At 34.0% G+C, this 21246-nt stretch overlaps 2 protein-coding genes across 3 annotated transcripts in view; one reads left to right on the forward strand and one right to left on the reverse strand.

Moving 5' to 3' along the window:
• LOC116177511 (cytochrome P450 306a1) overlaps positions 1-15838 on the reverse strand; it is a 73684-nt gene extending 57846 nt beyond the window's left edge. Inside the window, exons 1-2 of one of the 2 annotated variants that reach the window (XM_031496500.1) lie at positions 15745-15838; positions 14041-14150 (exon numbers count right to left, since the gene is read on the reverse strand). Coding sequence is in view for 1 of the 2 variants with exons in the window: in XM_031496499.1 (XP_031352359.1) it covers positions 12372-12374 (3 nt within the window). In the remaining variant the exon portion in view is untranslated. Of the gene's footprint in view, positions 1-12371; positions 12425-14040; positions 14151-15744 lie in introns of those variants that run through there. The other variant, XM_031496499.1, reaches the window with a different exon arrangement.
• Positions 15839-17595: 1757 nt separating this feature from the next.
• On the forward strand, positions 17596-19737 carry LOC116176640 (putative zinc metalloproteinase YIL108W). Its single transcript, XM_031495294.1, has 3 exons — positions 17596-17666; positions 18309-19405; positions 19451-19737. The coding sequence occupies exons 1-3, from the start codon at positions 17664-17666 to the stop codon at positions 19713-19715; spliced, it is 1365 nt and encodes a 454-aa protein (XP_031351154.1). The 5' UTR covers positions 17596-17663; the 3' UTR covers positions 19716-19737.
• Positions 19738-21246: the final 1509 nt, after the last annotated feature.

Consider the following 21246-nt stretch of genomic DNA (forward strand, 5'->3'; position numbering starts at 1 on the left):
AATCGGTAGATGATGCAGTAACTAGCTTTAATCAAACGGTAATGAACATTTTCGATGAATGTGTCCCCAAAGTTACAATTAGGAGTGCCAATAAGTATCCTAGCTGGTTTAATATAGACATTATTAAGAAAATCAAACAGAAAAATAAGTTTCGGTTATATGGCCATTCAGAAGACTTCATTGAAGCCAGAAAAGAACTCAAAAGAATGATCCACATTGCTCATAAGAGGTACATTAATCAAATTGAAATGGATCTGCGGAAGAATTCCAATAAATTCTGGAACTACATCAAGTCGTTGAGGAAGAATAGTCAACTACTTTTTTTTTTATTACAAAGACACCTCGTTAACGGACGCCAGAAGCATTGCGGACGCCTTTGCATCCTTCTTCGAGTCAGTCTACACTGTTGAGAGGAACGATGACCCGGAAGACGACGTGGAATCGGACCTGGTGTTATCCAAATTGCACTTGACTCAGTTACATGAATCCGAGATACTGGAAGCAATTAAAAAATTGAAACAGAGGTCGGCTATGAGCGAAGATGGAATCCCACCCTACATCGTGAAAGGATGTGCATCTTTATTGGTAACCCCCTTACTACATCTATTTAATTTAGCTTTGCAAACATGAGTACATTCCCTGAAGCTTGGAAATGCACCAGAATAACACCAATTCACAAAAGTGGAAGCCGAAAATTAGTTGAGAATTATCGCCCAATTGCAATTATACCAGCAATAGCGAAAATTTTCGAAAGAGTGGTCTATACTAGACTTTATTCCCATCTCAGCAGTATAATTGCAGATCAACAGCACGGTTTCATGCGGAACAGATCGACGATTACCAATTTAATGCAGTTTACGCATTTCTGAGCAGCAGCCTTGGATGAGAGAGCCCAGGTAGACTGTGTTTATACAGATTTTGCGAAGGCATTTGACACAGTATCCCATCAAGTCTTGCTCCGTAAACTTGTTATAAATTGCGTAAGTAATCCGACCGTCAAATTCCTGAAATCATATTTATCTCTCCGTAAAACAAGAGTGAAATTCAATGGTGTGAATTCAGCCGAATTTTATCCCTCATCAGGCGTTCCCCAGGGAACACTTCTTGGCCCTTTTCTGTTTCTCTTATACATAAATGATTTACCGCGAGTGATAAAAAACTCGAAAGCACTACACTATTTGCGGACGACCTAAAACTTTTTAGTAAAGTCCAATCCGCAAGTGACTGTTTAAATATTCAAGAGGACATTAACTCAGTAATTAAGTGGGGTATCAAAAATAAACTAAAACTAAATATCAATAAGTGTAAAATCCTTACTTTTACTAAATCGAAAAATCCCTTACTTTTTGACTATAAGATGAATGGAAAGGGCTTACTAAGAGACCTCCGTTAAGGACCTGGGCGTGTTTTTCAATACCAACCTTAACTTCAACTTGCGCATTGAATACCTAACAAATGAGTGTTACAAACTTCTTGGTTTCGTTATCAGAAATACACTCAATTTCACGAATATACAGACAATGCTAACCTTATATAATGCGTTTATTAGATCCAAGCTTGAGTATGCTACATGTATCTGGTCTCCTCAAACTCTCAAATACTCAGGCATGATCGAAAAAGTGCAGAAAAAGTTCATCCGAGTAATGGTTTTTAGGTCAACCCAAAATTATCCACATTTGATCTCTTACGGTACCCAGCTTAATTACTTAAATAGTACTTTCGGCTTAAATATAACGAGGTTAGAAACCCGACGGTATATTGCCTCCACAATTTTTGTCTACAAAATTTTACACAATTTGTTGAACTCTTCCGAATGACTGCAAGAAATTAAGTTTAAGGTACCATTTGTTAAGCTAAGGCAAAATAATGCTATTTTTGCAGTTAACAACACAACTTCCCCACTTATTAAGATCTTGATCACTTTAAATAAGTTGTCCTCAGTTAATAATATCGACTTTTTTCACAATCCCCTAAATTCAATAATAAATAAAATTAGATGTTAAGTCCTAATATTTGTTCAGAGCCCCAGTGCCATGTAATTGGAATTTCTGTATGGTTTCTGGTTAAACAAATAAATAAATATATAATAAATATATAATAAATATATAATAAATAGTGGTTAATTTGTAAAAAGGAGAATGCTCGCCGTTCGCCTCCTGACAATATGCGATGCGAGTGGCTCTTTCCAAGACTTCTCCACGTATTAGTTCACATTCATCAATAATTATTTGCTAGACTATTTGTCTCAATTCCTGCAAGCAAGTGATTTTAAATAACCCCAAAGAAATCAAGTATAAATTATGCACAACTAATTATTAATTATATTAATTATTATATATTATATTATACAATGCAAGAAGAATCAAGACTTTAGAGAGGTTTAATTAGAATACCATGAAACATAAAACCAATCTCTAACACCCCCTCCCCTGCCACCCTCCCTTCCTTGGATGTCGAAAAGGAATCGGAATAGTTGGTGGAAACTTCCTTTCGATTAAACCTTTTATTAGAATACCATGTAGGGTAGAACATGTGTTGTTCACCTCCTCCACCCCTTTTTCAAAAGCTTTACTTGGCACCACTAAGGACATTCCCTTTGTTGAGACCTTTTATTAGAATACCTTGAAAGATAAAATTAATTTCTATAATCGTTGAACATGATACGGAATTTCTTTCAGGAAATTATTAAAAATGTTACACACTTCTTCACATAATCGATTATCATTAATATGTCAATTGTCAATACGATTGTTTTCACTTGAACAATTTATTTCCGTCAATTTGTTTGAGAAAGTGCAGGATGGTGCAAATTCGTGGCTCACCATTGGAATCTCCGTAACAGTGAGAGATACGGGCAAAGTTGCATTCGAAATTTATTAAAAATCTCTGAAAATAACTGAGCAATCACCAATGACAAACTTCATTTTAATTTTCCCTAGCTTAAACAGTCGAAAAGGGGCGGTTTCTGTTAGTACTTATTATGGGCACATTTTTTTGTATAATCTGAGCCTGTTAGCGGAATTTTTATTTCTTATCGATAAGAAAACATCTTATCGACAACCGGAGAAACGCATGAGATAAACATTTTCCAGATACTACGCAAATAATTTTCAGAAGTTTAAATCTAGTCTTTTAACTAAATTTACAATTACCAAAAGAAAATCAAATATCATTAATTCTGGAACAAAACATTGACCTCGAAATCAAATAATAATATGACCAGCATTACGGTTAATCTCCAATTTATTATCGCATTTACCGTTAACAATAGTTCACATAGAGGGTGTCCCATCATTACTGCTGTTGCGGATGTCAAATAAAACGTCCGTCTAACGTAGTGTAGGTAATAACGGATTACCAATGCATTCCGAGTTCCATGGTAATTAGGAATTTTAATGTGCATTGGGTATGGTTGTCCCTAATTATCTAAATCGAAACTGTGAATATTCGAAAATAAAGAATCAAAGTGTATTAAGAGTGGTTGCAGAACTACATGTATTAGGAGTGATTAAACTGAAATAATGAGTGTCGAATTTTAGAATCATTTGAAATTAGTTGAGTAATGCGTTAGGAAGTGTATTTGTAGTGCTTGGCAATAATAATAAATTTCAAACTTGGGAGTCCATAATAATTAATCAAAGCACAGCACATACAGGGTTGTGATTTAATAACAGACAAATTCAATAAAAATGAAATTGAGGCGTGTTCCGAAATACGTTCGGACCAGTCCATTTTGTTTTTGGATTGGGCCTATTTTGACAAAAATGTATGTATACAGGATGCCCCAAAAACCGGTGAGGTTCGAGTCTGAGTATTTAACCGCTACGCCAAACTGACTACTAAAAAACTGGCATCGTTTTGCTCTGCCGCTCAATAAAATCTTGTACTTAATGTGGGAATAAAACAACTAAAGAAAATGCCCGAGCCATATTAATTAATATTAAAATCAGGCCCTCCTGAGCGACGTTTCCCTAGAGGTACTCTCCAAAAATATGAGATTACAAGATTTCTCTATTTCCCCTGACCAGATTGCGCAATGAACCTTTCACAAGGTGCCTACCGAAAATGACCCAAAGAAGCCAAGAAGATAACGTATAGTAATTTGGCTAACTGTGGGAAAACCCCCCTTTCCATTAACCCCGTTAATTTAATGCCGTGCATAAAATTTTGCAAACACGTGTTTTAAGTACCTAACCGATTATGCTAATCGATTACAGTGTAAAACTGGAAAACAATAATTCAAATATAGGTATGCGATTTTGTTATAAGAGCGTGCGCAATTTGCTCACGGTTTAGAATGTACCTACTCCAATTATTTATTCTCGATTCATCATCATTGCAAAAATTTGCTATAAGTGTGACCCCCTTATTCAATTAGGAACACTATATCCGTCATCTCTAGTATCTCTCCACCAACGGCACGTGGGTGAAGACTCGTGACTCTTTCAACCTCCTTTCCGTCGAGACTTTTTCACATTTTTTTTTTTATTCGAAGCGCCCACCATGGTATCTTTAAAGACTTCAATAAATCTCATTCATCTTGTAGGTATTTAATAAAACGCTATAATTATAATGAATACATAGTAAAGCTACTAATTGCATTGAATATTTATATCGTGTGTATTATAGGTAGTGAAAGCATTTATTGGGATACCTCCATAGGAAACCTGCAAGCTAAATTACGACCTTGCAGGTCAGCGAACTGCGGTTAAGCGTTACGGCATCGTATGTTAATGTAGATATTTTTGTTGTTGGGATTTAATTTCTTGAGTTTAATGGGAACTGGGAGGGATATCATTGTAATCGATTTGACGTACTGGAGAAAAAGGGGAAAAATCGTTCGGATTTTAGTAGGTTGAAGCACAGTTGCATTATTTCCGATTGTCTAAGTAATGAAATCACCTCAAATTTTTGCTTCTAATAAAAAACGTTTATGTAATAACATTCTTTGTTACTAGGATTTGCCTAAACGTACACACAAGTCTTTCGGTAATACTACATAACTCTTCACCTTGACCATCATTTGGTCAGTAGTGAGATAATGGACTTTATTGAGAACTACTTGAATTAGTTTAACCTACTTGCTCAATGCGCGAAAAATTTAAGCATGCAATGCAACAATGTGTGAGATATCGCTCTTATACGCTCTCTCGCCCCCACCTAAACAAAAAATTGCCCACCGAAAGTTTTGGTCATACCATTTATAGGCTCTACAGATTTTACATTTTTTGTTTTTATGGATATATACAATCTAACAACAGCCGAGTTTAAACTTATCCAATTAAAAGATATATCTACTTCATTATCGATTTACCGACCAATAATAGGCGATTTTTCCCATTGCTTTTAAAATTTTTAAAGGCTATTTTAAAATTCATTAATAATTGAACAAAAACCAATAATTGATGATTCCAAATAATCATAGCAAACTTCACAAACGGTTCTTTGCAGAACCACAGAATATTTCATAAGAAATTCGTGATGTCATTAATTATTGTTCCTTATTCAATACATTTTAAAGCAATACCTTTTATTTTCAAAACTCGATAATTCGGAAACCATTGCATTTAGGTACATTACGCTTCTTACACATTATACTCAAAATTGAGAGAAGAATTGACATATTGAATAATGTACAGGCTATTCCATTTGAATAAATGCAATTTTTTATGAGCGACCCTGTATAATTAAAATTATTACTGCCTAGCAGGCATTGAAAAACCCCAAAACTTTTGTACAAAACGTATTTCTATATCTTGTATATTTTCCCTGATAATCGACCGTTTCCAAACTTATCAGTAACTCTGTACATATATAAGGGCGGGAAATCTCTATTGCCATAATAAAAAAAGTTGAAGGAAGGGTAGATAAGTAAACTGATTTTTTTTCCAAATTATAAAAAAGTTTTTAACCGCGCCCCCGGGGCTCTAAAAAAATTTTTTTTCAAAGTCAAATTTTGGATCTGTCATAGTAGAAAGTGGCCAGGAATCGATTCACTTGTGACACACACCCACACAAAATTTGGTTGATATATTTTAACTTTTAGCCGCGCCCCCGGGGCGCTAAAAATTATTTTTCCCGGAGTCATACTCGTGGATCTGGTATAGCAAAAAAATTGATAGGTACCAACTGATTTATAGCGCAAAAAGGTTATTGTAATAGTTTGACGCGCACCCAGGGCACTAATGGGTGGGGAGGGGGGGGGGGATTAGAATGCGTGACTGTATATCTGTCCTTGACCCAATCCGCAATAGCAGTAATGTTAAAAGTGAGGTCGTACCTATCTTTTTTTTGCAATGACAAATCAAAAATATGACTATTGTCCTTGACCCAATCCGCAATAGCAGTAATGTTAAAAGTGAGGTCGTACCTATCTTTTTTTTGCAATGACAAATCAAAAATATGACTATTGAAAACAAAATGCTTTAGAGCTCTGGGGGTGCGGCTAAAAATTTTTTAAAAATTAAAAAAAAAACAGATCTAACCTCGCAACTTTTTTACTATGACAAGAGATTTAAAAAAAAATTTTTTTTCGCCTTTTTCGATCCACCCTACTATATGTATGCATGAGCATAATCCTTACAATTAATTTTATATAATTCCCGATTCGTCAGTTTCTTTTACTCTCATAAGAATATGGATTTTGTATAATAATTCTTGTTTTAGTTGCCCAATCGTATATATTACAATACGTTTTGAGTTTACGGGCGAGAAGCTATTATGAGGATGATGAGGATAAAACGAAACGAAAATGATAAAAACATCCCAAGGCAGACCCTTGCGCAACCCCATACCCCCAATTCTTGTTTTTCTAATTTGCTTAATCAAAATTGACGCAAATGCAGTGAACAAGTTTGCTCCACAATCAATTGATTAATTTAAATAAATTACTAGAAATGAACACGCAATTAACATAAAAATTTGTACTATTTACAGCTACTCAAAATGCTCAAAATACGCAAAAGTATTACTAATTATACGCATTTGAATTATCTACTTGTCCTTTGTCCCATATAAGCTAATCCCAACTAAATGCCATCATAATAAAGCACATATTTTTATTCAACTGGTACACTATCCGTTAGAGGCACTTTATTGAAAAGCCATTAATAAAATTGTTTATATAAAGTAACTGTAAAGGAAACACGCTATGTGTTGCTAAAATGGTTTTCAATCAAGAGTTGCAGTAACATAAATTAAGATTATTTTCGCATCATTAGTTGTAAATTTGCGGGGGATATCCGTTTAATAAATCTTATAAAGGGGAACACACCTGTGTAATGCCTCTATCTATATCGGACAATCTGAACATGCACTTACAGTCAGACATACAACAGACATTTACATGCGACTGTGGATTATTGGGCTTATCGTTAATCTCATTTTTACTTGTTTCAACGCTTAAACACTTTAAATATCTGTACAAGGAAATGCAGCTTGATTAGTTCTGTTATATTGCATGCTGCATTTACGCCGGGTAATACAATACATTCGTCGGTAGAAAAATTGTTAGATTGTTGATAGCTTAGAGTAAAGGATTTAGGGCACAGGCGGACATTAAAATCAACCGTAGAGTAGATAGTATCGCTCTCTTCAAAGGTTGTAGGTGTTGAACTATGCCGATTTTACGGTTAATTGAAATAATTCTTTATGTTCCATGACCGACATTGCAATGAGACTTTGTAGTTTACATAATTGTAAGAAGACATGCTACTCCATCCGTAGCTTAATTGATTTCGTTTCTACCCTACTTATTAGTTACTCATATAACCACAATCACGTTATTGCATTGCACCTGGGATGCGACTCTCCTTTGCAGTTCAGAATATCAAAAAGCACCTCGACATTTTATACCCCTAAGATAATCCAAAGAGTCATCGGGGGTGCCCCAAGGCTTCATCTTGGAACCACTTGGTCTTTATAATAAATTCAACTCGTGAACTGTTCAGGTTTAGAGGAATCCTAGAAAGACCAGCTGGAATTGCTGATCTTACGTTTCTTAGTTGAATTGTATTTTAGAATCGAATCTAAGGGTTTGCGAAATTTGACTATAGACGAACAGCAGATAGATTTTGAAAATAATTACAACCATTAACAATGATTAGGTAAAGGGTTCCTTGGATATCAGAACAGAAGAATAGAGGCTAAATCAGGAAGAATATTGATGCATAATAAGGGAAATTGGTGTATTCATATTTCATTTATTTATTACCTAATCACGTAAGAGGTACGCGAAGGCAGTTTCGCAGCTTGTAACACACAATGCGCGTGCAAATCATAAAGTTAATTAATCAATATTAAATCGCTATATCAAGAGTGATTATTATTAGGTAATATTTTATATTTATAGGGTATTGAAGTTACGTAAAAGGTCATAAATTAACATTGCGTTTTACATTGTGAATGAAATATAATCGGAGATCTGAATGTCAAATGTGTTGTAAAGTGAATTTATCAATTTCACACTTTGGATGGTATTGTATTCTCTGATCGTATTAATTTACGAGTAAAAAGTTCATTACGTATACTTACTGCCTGCGGATGACTTTTTTTTGGTGCCAGCCGATGAAAGTAGTCCCAATCTTTCCATCATAAATAGCATATACATCCATAAGCAGATAGATTTAAACTTTTAAGCGACTGTCACAGTCTCTGAAGCATCCCCTAAATTGTAATGTAACTTGTGAATATATGTATTGCGAAAATTATGTATAAACCCTCACCAGGATAATGCCTACCTTGATACTACTAACGCTACTACTTGACGCAACTACTATGGAAGTGAACCAATGGACATTTACGGATTTTTACAAGAAGCAAACAAGGCGTATACAAAAAAAGTAATTTTTAGCTTGACGATAACGATAACTAAAAACCGCCTGAACCAATTTAAACGACATTTGAGGTGCATATAGGCTGGTCGGGGAATCGAAAACGTGGTATTTTGGTTTTGCTCCGTAACCATCTTCAGGGCTATTGAGGATGTCAAAAGTTTAAAAGAGCCACAATGGCTTGAAAATGTTTTTTTCACTTCTTCGCATACACTTTTCAAAGTTATTTAAGGCATGCGGAAATTTATTATTCAAGGGCAGTTTAAGGGTTGTTTATACATTATTTCAACATAATCTATCATAGAAATAAAAATGTTCACTGTATTACGAAATTTACAACCCCCGCAGTCTAAGTATTCTATAAGTTATAGTGTGAATTACTTAAAATATTTGGCAAGCTTAAAGCACACGGAAATTTATTATTCAAGGGCAGTTTAAGGGTTGTTTATACATTATTTAAACATAATCTATCACCGAAATAAAAATGTTCACTGTATTACGAAATTTACAACCCCCGCACTCAAAGTATTTTATAAGTTATAGTGTGAACTACTTAAAATAATTGGCAAGCTTAAAGCACACGGAAATTTAATATTGAAGGGCAGTTTAAGGGTTGTTTATACATTATTTAAACATAATATATCAACTAAATAAAAATGTTCACTGTATTACGAAATTTACAACCCCCGCAGTCTAAGTATTCTATAAGTTATAGTGTGAATTACTTAAAATAATTGGCAAGCTTAAAGCACACGGAAATTTATTATTCAAGGGCAGTTTAAGGGTTTTTATACATTATTTAAACATAATCTATCAACGAAATAAAAATGTTCACTGTATTACGAAATTTACAACCCCCGCAGTCTAAGTATTCCATAAGTTATAGTGTGAATTACTTAAAATATTTGGCAGGCTTAAGGCATACGGAATTTTATTATTCAAGGGCAGTTTAAGGGTTGTTTATACACTATTTAAACATAATCTATCAACGAAATAAAAATGTTCACTGTATTACGAAATTTACAACCCCCGCGCACTCAAAGTATTCTATACCTAAGTTATAGTGTGAATTACTTAAAATATTTGGCAAGCTTAAATCATATGGAAATTTATTATTGAAGGGCAGTTTAAGGGTTGTTTATACATTATTTAAACATAATCTATCAACGAAATAAAAATGTTCACTGTATTCCGAAATTTACAACCCCCGCACTCTAAGTATTCTATAAGTTATAGTGTGAATTACTTAAAATATTTGGCAGGCTTAAGGCATAAGGAATTTTATTATTCAAGGGCAGTTTAAGGGTTGTTTATAGATTATTTAAACATAATCTATCAAAGAAATAAAAATGTTCACCGGCATTTCGAAAGTTACAACCCCCGCATGCTAAGTATTCTATAAGTAATGCGAATAACTTAAAATATTTGGCAAGCTTTAAAAACTACAAAAAAATTCATTGCAATTTTTTGAGATTTTCTTTATTTTTGAGAAGTTTTCAATTGAAAAGTTAAACTATTCCTTTTATTTTTCTAAATTTGCATTTTTCTCAAAAAGTAAGCATCAGAATAAAAAATGCTCGAAAAAATGTTAATTACAGAAAAGGTTTTATACACGTTTTGCGTCGGGTTCAAAATAAAGGCGCCAGAGGGCATTTCTAAATGTTATACTATGACCAAAAATAATTGCAATGACTACCTATATTAAAAGTAGTCGGAAAGTCCAGTCAGGAGTTTATCTGATAACTAGTTGAATTTGGGAGGCAATAATTTCCTCATAAATCCTCTTCTGGGGCTTTTAAACGATCATTTCTGTGCCGTAGTTTTGTACGAGAAACTCTAAATTAATATGAAATTTTAATTCTACCGTAACAAACGTAACATTAAAAGCTTACATCTTAAAATTCTACAATCATACAGTTTTTTCTTCTTTCAAATTTGGACGTTAACTTAAAATTGCTGTAGCCATTTACTGGAGTACAAAAAATAGCTACGGTGTATGTAGCACTAAACTGCGTCATAATCCCTCGGGTTTTTGTTGCCTTCAATAAGAAACCACCCTTATTGGATTAAAACACACATCTGGGTATATAATATAGTACTAACAATCAAAATTGAAAAATAATCGTATGCAATAGTGAAGCTTAACACATAGCAATCTAGATACGAGTATGTTTCAGTTCTAAACAAAATGTCATTATTAAGATTAACGCAGCAATGGTTTTTTACTTTCTTCACTAGAGAGGAAAATCACATTTTTAGAGACGAAAGTAGTTTCAGAAAAAAATTCATTTACCATCAAAATTTGATTTTGTGCGTATTTCTGTTAGGCAGATTATAATTTTAAAGTGGGGGTGCGGGAGTGATGGTTATAAGGTAAACCTTTTATTAATCATTAACCTTCCCCCAGCTATCTAAATGGATGTGTTTGTACAATTTTTGATTTTAATCAAAATTACCAATTACAATCCGTGATTCTTTTTGAAATGGCAGCTCTGAATTTGTGAATTCTCCCCCCATTTCTCAGCAAGCATAATTAACAAATAACAGAAAAATTCTAGGCAGGGCAAAAACGTGTACCTTTGTGGACAATGTTCAGAAGTGGAAAATGCCATTTATAGAGACTTGACATCCGATCATTACATAAGAATACGTTCACATTTTTATTTTTAGAATTGAACATTAAATCAGCGGAACATTCTGTTACGAGTTAATTTACGTGAAGGGAACTAACTATTCGGGTAATTGGTAAAAGGTAATGAGATCACACTGTAAATCAGCATACAATTAACCTCGTCAGACGATTGACACCTCTTCGCCCGTTTCTTAATTATTCGCCAATTAAAAATGTGCGATTGCAAAAATTTGCATTTTTCGTAAATAAACGTACGGAATAAATAAAGGTGTGTAAATGTAATAATATAGTTTATTTAAAACTTAAATAATGTATTTAAAGGTTAATTGAAAAGAAACGAGCGCGAAATGACTATTAATTTTGATGTGAATGTCAACACGAGTATTGCATAAAAAATCGCAAATGAAAATCATTCGCACTCCGGTCGTTGGCCTTTTCCGGTACAGCATGGGATTTTAGAATGTAAGGACTTTACACGTAAAGGTAAAAATTCGAGTACGCAAGACGTAATACTGACACGCATTTTGGAAACTTTCATGCATTTGTCTTTATTAAAGCAGAAAACTTGTATTTTATTAGCACCGCTTATAAATATTTCGAGATGTCAATATCCAGATCAGCGCAATTAGCAACTTTTCAATTTCCTTGTTGATGTCTTGTACAATAACATACTTTCAAAATTCGGCTAATGAACTTTTTTGTCCAAACAAATTTTGCAAAATTTTCATTGGACTTGTCCAAAATCTATAGCAGAACACCATCTATGGATAAAAATTTGAGAAGCACCCTCATATAAGAAGATTACTGTCTATTGTGTATTCATTAAACAATCATGCTAATGCCCAACTTATGAAGTAACTGGATATCTACCCAGAATAAACAAAGAAAAATAACAAGTCTAAACGTACCATTATGCTTAAATTGCTGGTAACAGCATGCGTATGACAAGAGGTTAAGGCACTCCTCCTACTCGCTTACACAACTGATTTAAAATTAACCTGTAGGTCATCAGCTCAAGATGACTACCTGTAGTAACCTGGAGTTGTTTCTTTTTATGCAAGTCAGGTATAAATATAAAGTGGACCGTTTTAACAAACACAGCATAGTGTCAGAGTAAAAGAATGATTATACCTACTAGTACAAGAAATGCCTCAAGATTCTCTTCTAAAAGAAAGTTTCACTTCAAGCCTTGGGGGTTGGGTTAGAAGAACTCCGAACAATACGGTCTTTCAAAGGGCCTTTAGAAACAAGAACTAAGTTTTCTTTTCTTAGATCCATATATGCCTATTTTATTGAAATGTAAAAATCGGTGTCCAATCTAATATACCTACTCAAATATTGTGCATTTTAGTACCTCAAAAACAGTAAATACTTGAATTTTTGTTCGTTTGTTAGATTTTGCCTTTATCTAATTAATAATCAACTCGCAACCATATAATATATATAACCAAGGTAACATTAATCAAAGTGACCGTATCATAATGTATATAAAAGAATAATATAACTACAATAGCACAATATTGCATATAGGCATAGAGTAAACTCTATGATATAGGTAACACTGCAGCTATTGAAGCAAAATTGACATGTTCAGGCAAACTTATTACAATATTAGCCATATATACATACACCCCCATCAACATGGCCTTACTTCTTCAATGATAAGATCAGATTCAACACCTTCGGATTACAAATTTGTAATACTTAGGGGATATCAACATAGACCTCCTAGACAATTGGGATTACGTTAATGAATACCTAAATATTCTTAGCGAAACTGGATATACTTCGCTTATTAGCGCATTTACTAGGGTGCACAATCAATTTAATTCATGTTTTGATAGTATATTCATAAAAAATAGATTCGGAGAAGAGAATTATATTCCAGTTATTCTTGAAACTGATATAACAGATCACTACTCAACCATCGTAGTAAACAAACTGCGTAATCCTGAGAATAAAATGAATATAATCCCCTAGTACGCGGAAATTTATTAAATTAGCATCTAAACTACCAGTAATGCCAGAAAAGACCTTTCGAAATGATTAATAATAATAATAATATTTATTGTGCTGTTGTGATGGTACACTTACACTTGTCATGGTAAAAAATGTATATAACACGTAAAAAAACAGTCAGACAAACGAAACTAACAAACATAAACTTCAACAAAGTTACACCCAATTATCACAAAACTCTTCAAATTCTTCAAAGGAGTAAAAAGAATACTGTAAAAGAGTTTGCTTTACTTTAGATTTAAAGGTAAAGTTTATAAGTAAAGTTAAAGGATTAGATAAACATGAAGCCTGCACAATCAGCAGATTTCCTTATAAGCAAAATAACATCTGAAATCACAGAAGCAACGACGCTTATAAAAATAAAACCTGGTGATTTTAAGAGAAACGAAAGGATAAGGGACGGATTGGTTCAGTCAAGCAAACAAAAACAAAAGTTACTAATAATCTGGAAAAAAGATGTAAATAATAATGATCACAAAAAGAAGTACATAACGTACAGAATCATTTATAATTCTCTCGTAAAAACTATGAAAAATAACTACTTTTAAAATTACGTACCTATTTTGGATATTAACCGACTAAAAATCATATATTATGGCCTGGTACAATCACTCCTTGAATATGGTATTGCCAGTTGGGGATCGGCATCACGAACGCTTCTTAGAAACCTGGAAGTAGTGCATAAAAGAAATTAATATTCAACAAAGAATACAACCGAACTATTATACAAGGAAACCAAAATGTATAGCATAAAGCAACTATACTTCAAGAATCCTGTCATGCGTCAATTCAAAAGTAAAAATAGTCTTAAAAAATGAACATCAATATAATACCAGAAATAAAACAAAGGAAATTGCTGGTTGAAATTGTTTATTTAAAATGTACATTATAGACTTGGCATTTAAATACTATAATCATGACATGTAAGTATACTAAGTTAAAGTAGGTAGGTACTATATTATTGTGCATTGTACCCATTTTAAATACACCAAATTATTATTATGAATTCCGAAAATATTTGAGATAGAGATGGCAGTATACAATCATAGCACAATGTATAATTTGTTATTGATTTATACCACCAACATTTTTTGGTGCGTTCAGCAGTTTCCAAAGGAATGATCTATCCCTTATTATTTCGTCTTTTACATAGAAAAATACTATTGTATTTGCATTAGTAATAGGGTAGAAAATAAACCATTATATAAATAAGTGGTAAACAAATATCTATTGAATGCAATATACAGGACGTTCATTGTATTTTGCCCACTATTGAGTTAAGTACTAACTAATTAAGTGGGTATAATTAATTAGGTAGGTATTAGGTACTTTAGCTTCTGATGATGATTTTAATTGGTTCAAAAAGTGCACTAATTTTAAGATATGGTCACTTGTATAGTAAAATAAATATACGTTTGTTATAAAAGTGCCGTGGATTTAAATTCAACCAACCTCTGAAATATTATAACAGTTTATAATAAGAAAATTGAGTTGAATTGAAGTGGTATACGTTGACGTGGACGCTCTTAAATTCAAAGTTGGCATTTGTTCGACCGAGGTTCCTCGGTTTCAGCGATAATGTTGAAATTTATTCAGTACCTGTACCAAAAAGTCTATTACAGTGTCTTCATAAGGCAAATTCCAATTACCTATCGTAAGGAAATCGCCTGACTATTGATTGCCTTTGCAACAAACACTGCAGCAAGACAACCAAAAAACTGCAATAAAACTTCAATTTTTTTTGTGTGCTACCTAATTTCAACTTTAGTTACTTACTTCAACGATCACAAGAGTTTCAGTATTCAGTTTATTATACCATGGTATTCAGTTAAGCGCACAATTCCGCATTTTGTTCATTAAAATTATAAGGCGAATCTCAATCAGCGAAGGATAATTTGATTGTGAACCATTCATACAAAATATCGCGAACAAGACTCATTTTTTTAGATTAAATTCGTACAGGGCGAAAGTGGACTGTGGTTCTCTTGAGGCAATGATGCTCAAATATTTGAAGATGCGTGCAAAAACTAGCAAGCACAATTTTCTATGAAAGTACTAGTCAAAGAAAAATCTCCCTGTCTTGAGGAAAAACGCGAATAAACGGATTTAACTTGCAACGCTCGCAATGTAGTGACGGTTTTTGGCAAACTCAAAAAACCGAATTTTGATACAAGTTTTCATTAATTACATTCTTGAACGAGATGGTGAATCTTGTAACAATAAGGGAAAAACACACGACAATTTTGTTTTTTAAAATCTTACCTTTAACAGTTTGTTACGTCCAGCAGAAGGAAGCATTGGAGAACACGTCACACGCACACTTGTCGCAAGCCGATAAGAAACTAATTTCCAAAATACGTTTAATGTTCTGATAGATAAACTCGAGGTCAGATTGCTCCCCGGACCAGTTTATTCGCATAGACAATAATGAATCATTGTAATAAATTGAAAAGTGGTATTTTTCGATGCTAGAAACGTACACTCTAATCAAGTAATAATGATATAACTGCTGTAGAGCAATTTTGGAAAAATTATTGATGTATTTCACCTCTAATCGGCCTTCGGAGTAATATAACTATATAAGCACACATTTTCTAAAGAGGTACCACAAAAATACCCTCTACATTTCTCAGCTAATTCAGAATAATTCTTACTAGACATAGGGGTGCGCTATTCTGAGGTAAAAATATTAACAATTTTTTACAAAGTCGGAGAAAGCACACCCAAAACGTAATCATCTATCCCCAAAAACCTAGGTAAACCCCTTAATTCAATATTCCATTCAGTCACGGTTAGTGGGGATCATTTTTGGAATTCTGGGGATGTAATCCCAAAATAAATTTTGAGCCTTTTGTTTATTTTAAAACATTTTTGTTAATGACCGAAGCTTTTTATTGCATTTAGGTACATTTGGAATTCTATAAATTGAGGGTGTAGAACGCACCGAACGCTTTTCGACAGTCAAGATCAGATTCAAATTGGAGGTTATATTAGATTCAACATGATACACAAATTCCTCTTAAGAAAATTGTATAATTGTGTTTTATTTAATAATTACGAAAACTATACGAGTGCCTTCATTTTAAGATTCTATAACCATAAATTGGTACCCTATATCACAGATTGTATTTAATCTGTGCCTATATGTATATTGGTTTAAAAAATTTAAAATAGAATGTATAATAATTAATGTTAATGTAGGTACTTTTAATTGAAAATACGACACTGTATTTCTCTGTTCCCGTTTGGGATAAAAAAATTGGTGGTAGCAATTATAAAAACTAGTAATAATGATAATGATCGAATATTCAAATGTAATTCAGTAGTAAGGTTTCATGCAATTTCTCTTGCTCTGAAACACTGAAGGAAGGCGATACACAGAGTACAAATACATATATTATGCTTCATTATTCTTTACAGATGGAAAATATTCGTTCGGTTAAATCGGAGAAGTCTCTTTTGCTTCCAATTGTTTTCGTCCTTTTTTTTATTGTAAGATCGCGGAAAACTTCAGGAAAATTAACGACTTAAATCAGTGCCTGAAACAATAGGAACCCTCGCTGTAGTAAACACGCAACGACCGAGAGTGTATTTTTAAATGCGTAGTGCCGTAGTGGTGATTTCAGAAACTGCGTAATTCTTAGGTCAGCTATCTGTACAACAAAAACCCTACCTATATTCCGACGAAGGCTTCCGGAAACCATTATGAAAACAATACTTTATAGAATTTAAATACGATAATTTGGAAAGCTTCATCCATCGCCGACTGGGTTTACTAAAAAGGCCCTTTTTGAACGAATCTTTTTATTAGTTGATATAATTATTTATTTCAATACATGTAGACATATTATGACAGATTTTGTTTTCATTTTTTGTCAAGTTTTTATTATTCGTCACTATAGGTACTATTAAGTATGTGAAATAAATTTCAACTTATTTGAAATATTTGTATAGTCACACCGTCAAATCTTTGGGTCCGTTGTCATCAGCGTTATTGAGTATGGGACGTAAGGTAGTACATATACTGTGCATGTAAAAAGGTAAGTTGATGTATAGAGAAAACGTAATCAATGCATAAACGGTCTATCGAGACAATACCCGCCATCTAGGGACGAAAAAGAGTCACAGTTACTCTGCGAGCGTACAGTTTCTTCATCAATTACATTCTATATGTAGTTTTAATGGTATGTTACTTCACATTATTTTATTTCATTATGCCTAGTTATTAAACACGAGAATAGTGACCCCATACTTTAAATTTACTAAATAATAATGATGCAGTTATACAAAATTTATAAATATAACCTTTTGGTAGTTATAATTTTACTCAATAGAGTGCAACACAAGGATTGATTCGATCAATGCTTGCATTATGCATATGTATAATCATTGTATATACATATACAATGGTATAATGTCTATGCTTTTCTCATTCATATTTAATTATGGAATTCGAATCCAGAGATTAATTTGTTCAAGAAATGTAGCTGCATCCAATATTTTTTTGGTATTTGATTTGTTTAATAGAAAGTTTTATATGTACATAGTTTGATATACTGTGTATTGTACTGCAACATATTCGAAAAGAGGTACAATCACCAAGGATAAAGAGGATTGAGGGGGGAGGGGAGTAGAGGGACTTTATAGTAGATATTTACTAAATATATAGGTACATATTTTGCAAAAAAAGATTCTGGATTTATGTATTTTATATCAAAAAAATTAGTAAAAGAAAAAAACCCTGCTTATGACGTCAAAATTTATTAATATAGAACATTGGTAATTTATTTGTATCGAAAGTGTAATTTTAATTTATTTGTTTTCAGTCTTTCAAGCATGACCAAACACCAACTTGCAATCACACTATAACATTAGACAACCTAAGCGATGGAGACTCCTTCACCTACTCAGCAATCATTTGCAGTGGTCTCATCGAAAACGCCGAGACCTGCACTTCTCAAATTTCCGTTTTCGCGACAGGTGAGCCCCAAAGGGGCATTGAGACAAATACAAGAGACAATTCTTTTAAATGTATTCTGCAATTGAACGCTGGCAGTAACGAGTTTACCTTTAAATATTGCTCTTTCTCCATTAGTGTAAAGCTGCACTACAAACGACGTAAGTCCAGTTTCACTGTTTTGCCTTTATACATTGTTTGCGAGGGCCACGATGGCAGGTTCCAGGCGCCTCCCGGTGAAGTAAACTCGCCAGAAAGTGCATGTAAGCGAATCACAGCGGTCTGCAAGCTGCTGCAGAGCGTTTTCGGTTATAAGTTCGCTAAGGTTGGGATGGAGAGGAGGTCTTACGAAATGGAGGTCGATTGTCTCACATGGCATAGTAAGCTAAACGTGGAGAACGCGCTGAGTATGACACAAGTGGAGTTGTGGTATCATTTCGCGCGTGAAATTATGTCCTCGGGTATTGGTAGTGACAACAGAAAGTACCTTGCGTTTCTATCTTGCAGTGTTTACAATGGGGAAGGTTACTACGAAGGTATGCCGTACAAGGAGATGCTTAAGTTGGTTAAGGGTTATGTCGCGTATGGAGGTGATGGGTTAGCCTTGCTCAGCACTGGCTGCCTGTACACGTGGCCTGAAACTTTGGATGGCGTGTACGGAAAACTGTGCAAGAATACTTTAGTGGATAAAACTAAATTAATGAACTATAGCAATTCGCGCGACACTTGGGGCGGTTGCTTCATCGCCAGCTTGGGGGCGGTACTTCACGAATTGTGCCATACCTTCGATTTGGGCCACTCCGAGGCTGGCATAATGGGACCTAACTTTGGACAAATTGACGATGTGTTTTTGGCGGTCGCTAACGAACAGCGGTTTTGCGATTACCGTTGCACAGACGCTTCCCAAATTACACCAGATTATTCTGGATGGTCAAAAAGTGCCCTATTTATCATCTACTACCACAAGTACAGTAACCGCGTTCCTGCTACCATACTTAATTTCTTTTTTAGGTGGTTCCAGAACGTAGACAGCTCTAGACAAGTGTCCATTTGCTATGATTCAGCTAGTAATGTTGTCAGATCAATTGTCGGTATAAGAGTTATTGAAATTCGACGGAAAGACGACGAAATGGTGCTTAAAGCGTGGGTATTTGGAGGGAAAGTGCTGAAATTTTCGTTTCAAATTCCAGTTAGGGCGGCTGGCTTTGATGAGGATGTTATTTTATACGCCCAAGATGGCTGTGGAAATATTTTTAAGCGGCAAATAAAATTATAATACATTTTGATATTAAACTTTATTAGGTACATTTTTGCATTTAATACCTCACATCCTAAAAACAAAGGGTTAATGCATAAACGCTCCAAAGAATTAGTTTGGCAAAGGATTTACTGAAGTGGTTTCAAAGAGGATAACGCTATCGACAGGAAAAGCTGTTGAGCCGCTAAGAGCTAACAGTTTTTTACTAAGGAAACCACGTGAAATTTTTTCTGAAATACTACAGCAAATTGAATCGTTTTTTACCACTCGCAGATATTGCATTAGGGTAAAAAATGACTTAAACACGCTGTGAAGCACCAAGAATCCAAATCATACAAAATATCGATCAAGTCGGTCTGTCTGTGCTCTCGCATTTCCATCAGAACCGATTGAAACCAAATTTGGTACGCATATAATAATGATGGGAACTAGGGAATGCAATCCCGCAGCAAAATCTCAATTCCGGTATTTGCGGGATCCCGCAAAATTTTAAATAAATTGGCAAATAAGCAATTTTGTGCAGTTAACTTCTGTATTAAAATAAATCGCTAATTATCACAATATTCAACAAAAAAGTACCTTCAGCCTAACTTAGAACTCAAAAAAACCTCACCTGTAAAGCACAAAAAGGCGAACTTCTAAAGTGCCTCAAAAATCATAGTAAATTTTTAACGAAAAAAGTTTAACAGTTATTTTAAAAATAATTTCTCCGTTATGCGTTTCATTAACAAAGCAAACAGAGTCGTTTCCCTTGGTCGACAAATTCCTCAGTCCCGCAAATCCCGCGGGATCCCGCTCCATTTATGTGCGGGATTAATCCCGCAAAAATGCTGCGGGATCCCGGTATTTCGGGATCCCGCTATTGCATTCCCTAGTTACAGCCCATTGAATTTTTTTTCGAAATTGGTTTCTAGTCTATAACTTTTGATTGAGAAGTCTGATCGAAAAAGTACGAATTGATTTGGATTCTACGCACCCAAATTAATAAGAAAAAGTGTTTTCCCGAGAAATTTTGGTGTAGTCGATTTTTGGTAAAAAAGGAAGGTTATACACTGCCTTTTTTTGAGCCCCGAAAAAAAAATTGTTTCAGATCGACCCGGAAAAAAAATTTTCTTATAGAATGTGGCCTGTAGAATCCATAATTTCAAACAGTTCCAAGATTGGGCTACTAGTTCAAAAGTTACAGCCCTTTGAATTTTTTTTCGAAATTGGTTTCTAGTCTATAACTTTTGATTGAGAAGTCTGATCGAAAAAGTACGAATTGATTTAGATTCTACGCACCCAAATTAATAAGAAAAAGTGGTTTCCCGAGAAATTTTGGTGTAGTCGATTTTTGGTAAAAAAGGAAGATTATAGGTACACTGCCTTTTTTCGAGCCCCGAAAAAAAAATTGTCTCTGATCGACCCGGAAAAAAAGTTTCTTATAGAATGTGGCCTGTAGAATCCATAATTTCAAACAGTTCCAAGATTGGGCTACTAGTTCAAAAGTTACAGCCCTTTGAATTTTTTTTCGAAATTGGTTTCTAGTCTATAACTTTTGATTGAGAAG

This window comes from Photinus pyralis, unplaced genomic scaffold (genome assembly GCF_008802855.1).
Source record: "Photinus pyralis isolate 1611_PpyrPB1 unplaced genomic scaffold, Ppyr1.3 Ppyr1.4_LG7, whole genome shotgun sequence".
Classification (NCBI taxonomy): domain Eukaryota; kingdom Metazoa; phylum Arthropoda; class Insecta; order Coleoptera; family Lampyridae; genus Photinus; species Photinus pyralis.

Coding starts and splice junctions, on each gene's coding strand:
- LOC116176640 (XM_031495294.1), top strand. Junction 19,406..19,450: donor TTTATCATCTACTACCACAA/GTACAGTAACCG, acceptor TTTCTTTTTTAG/GTGGTTCCAGAACGTAGACA.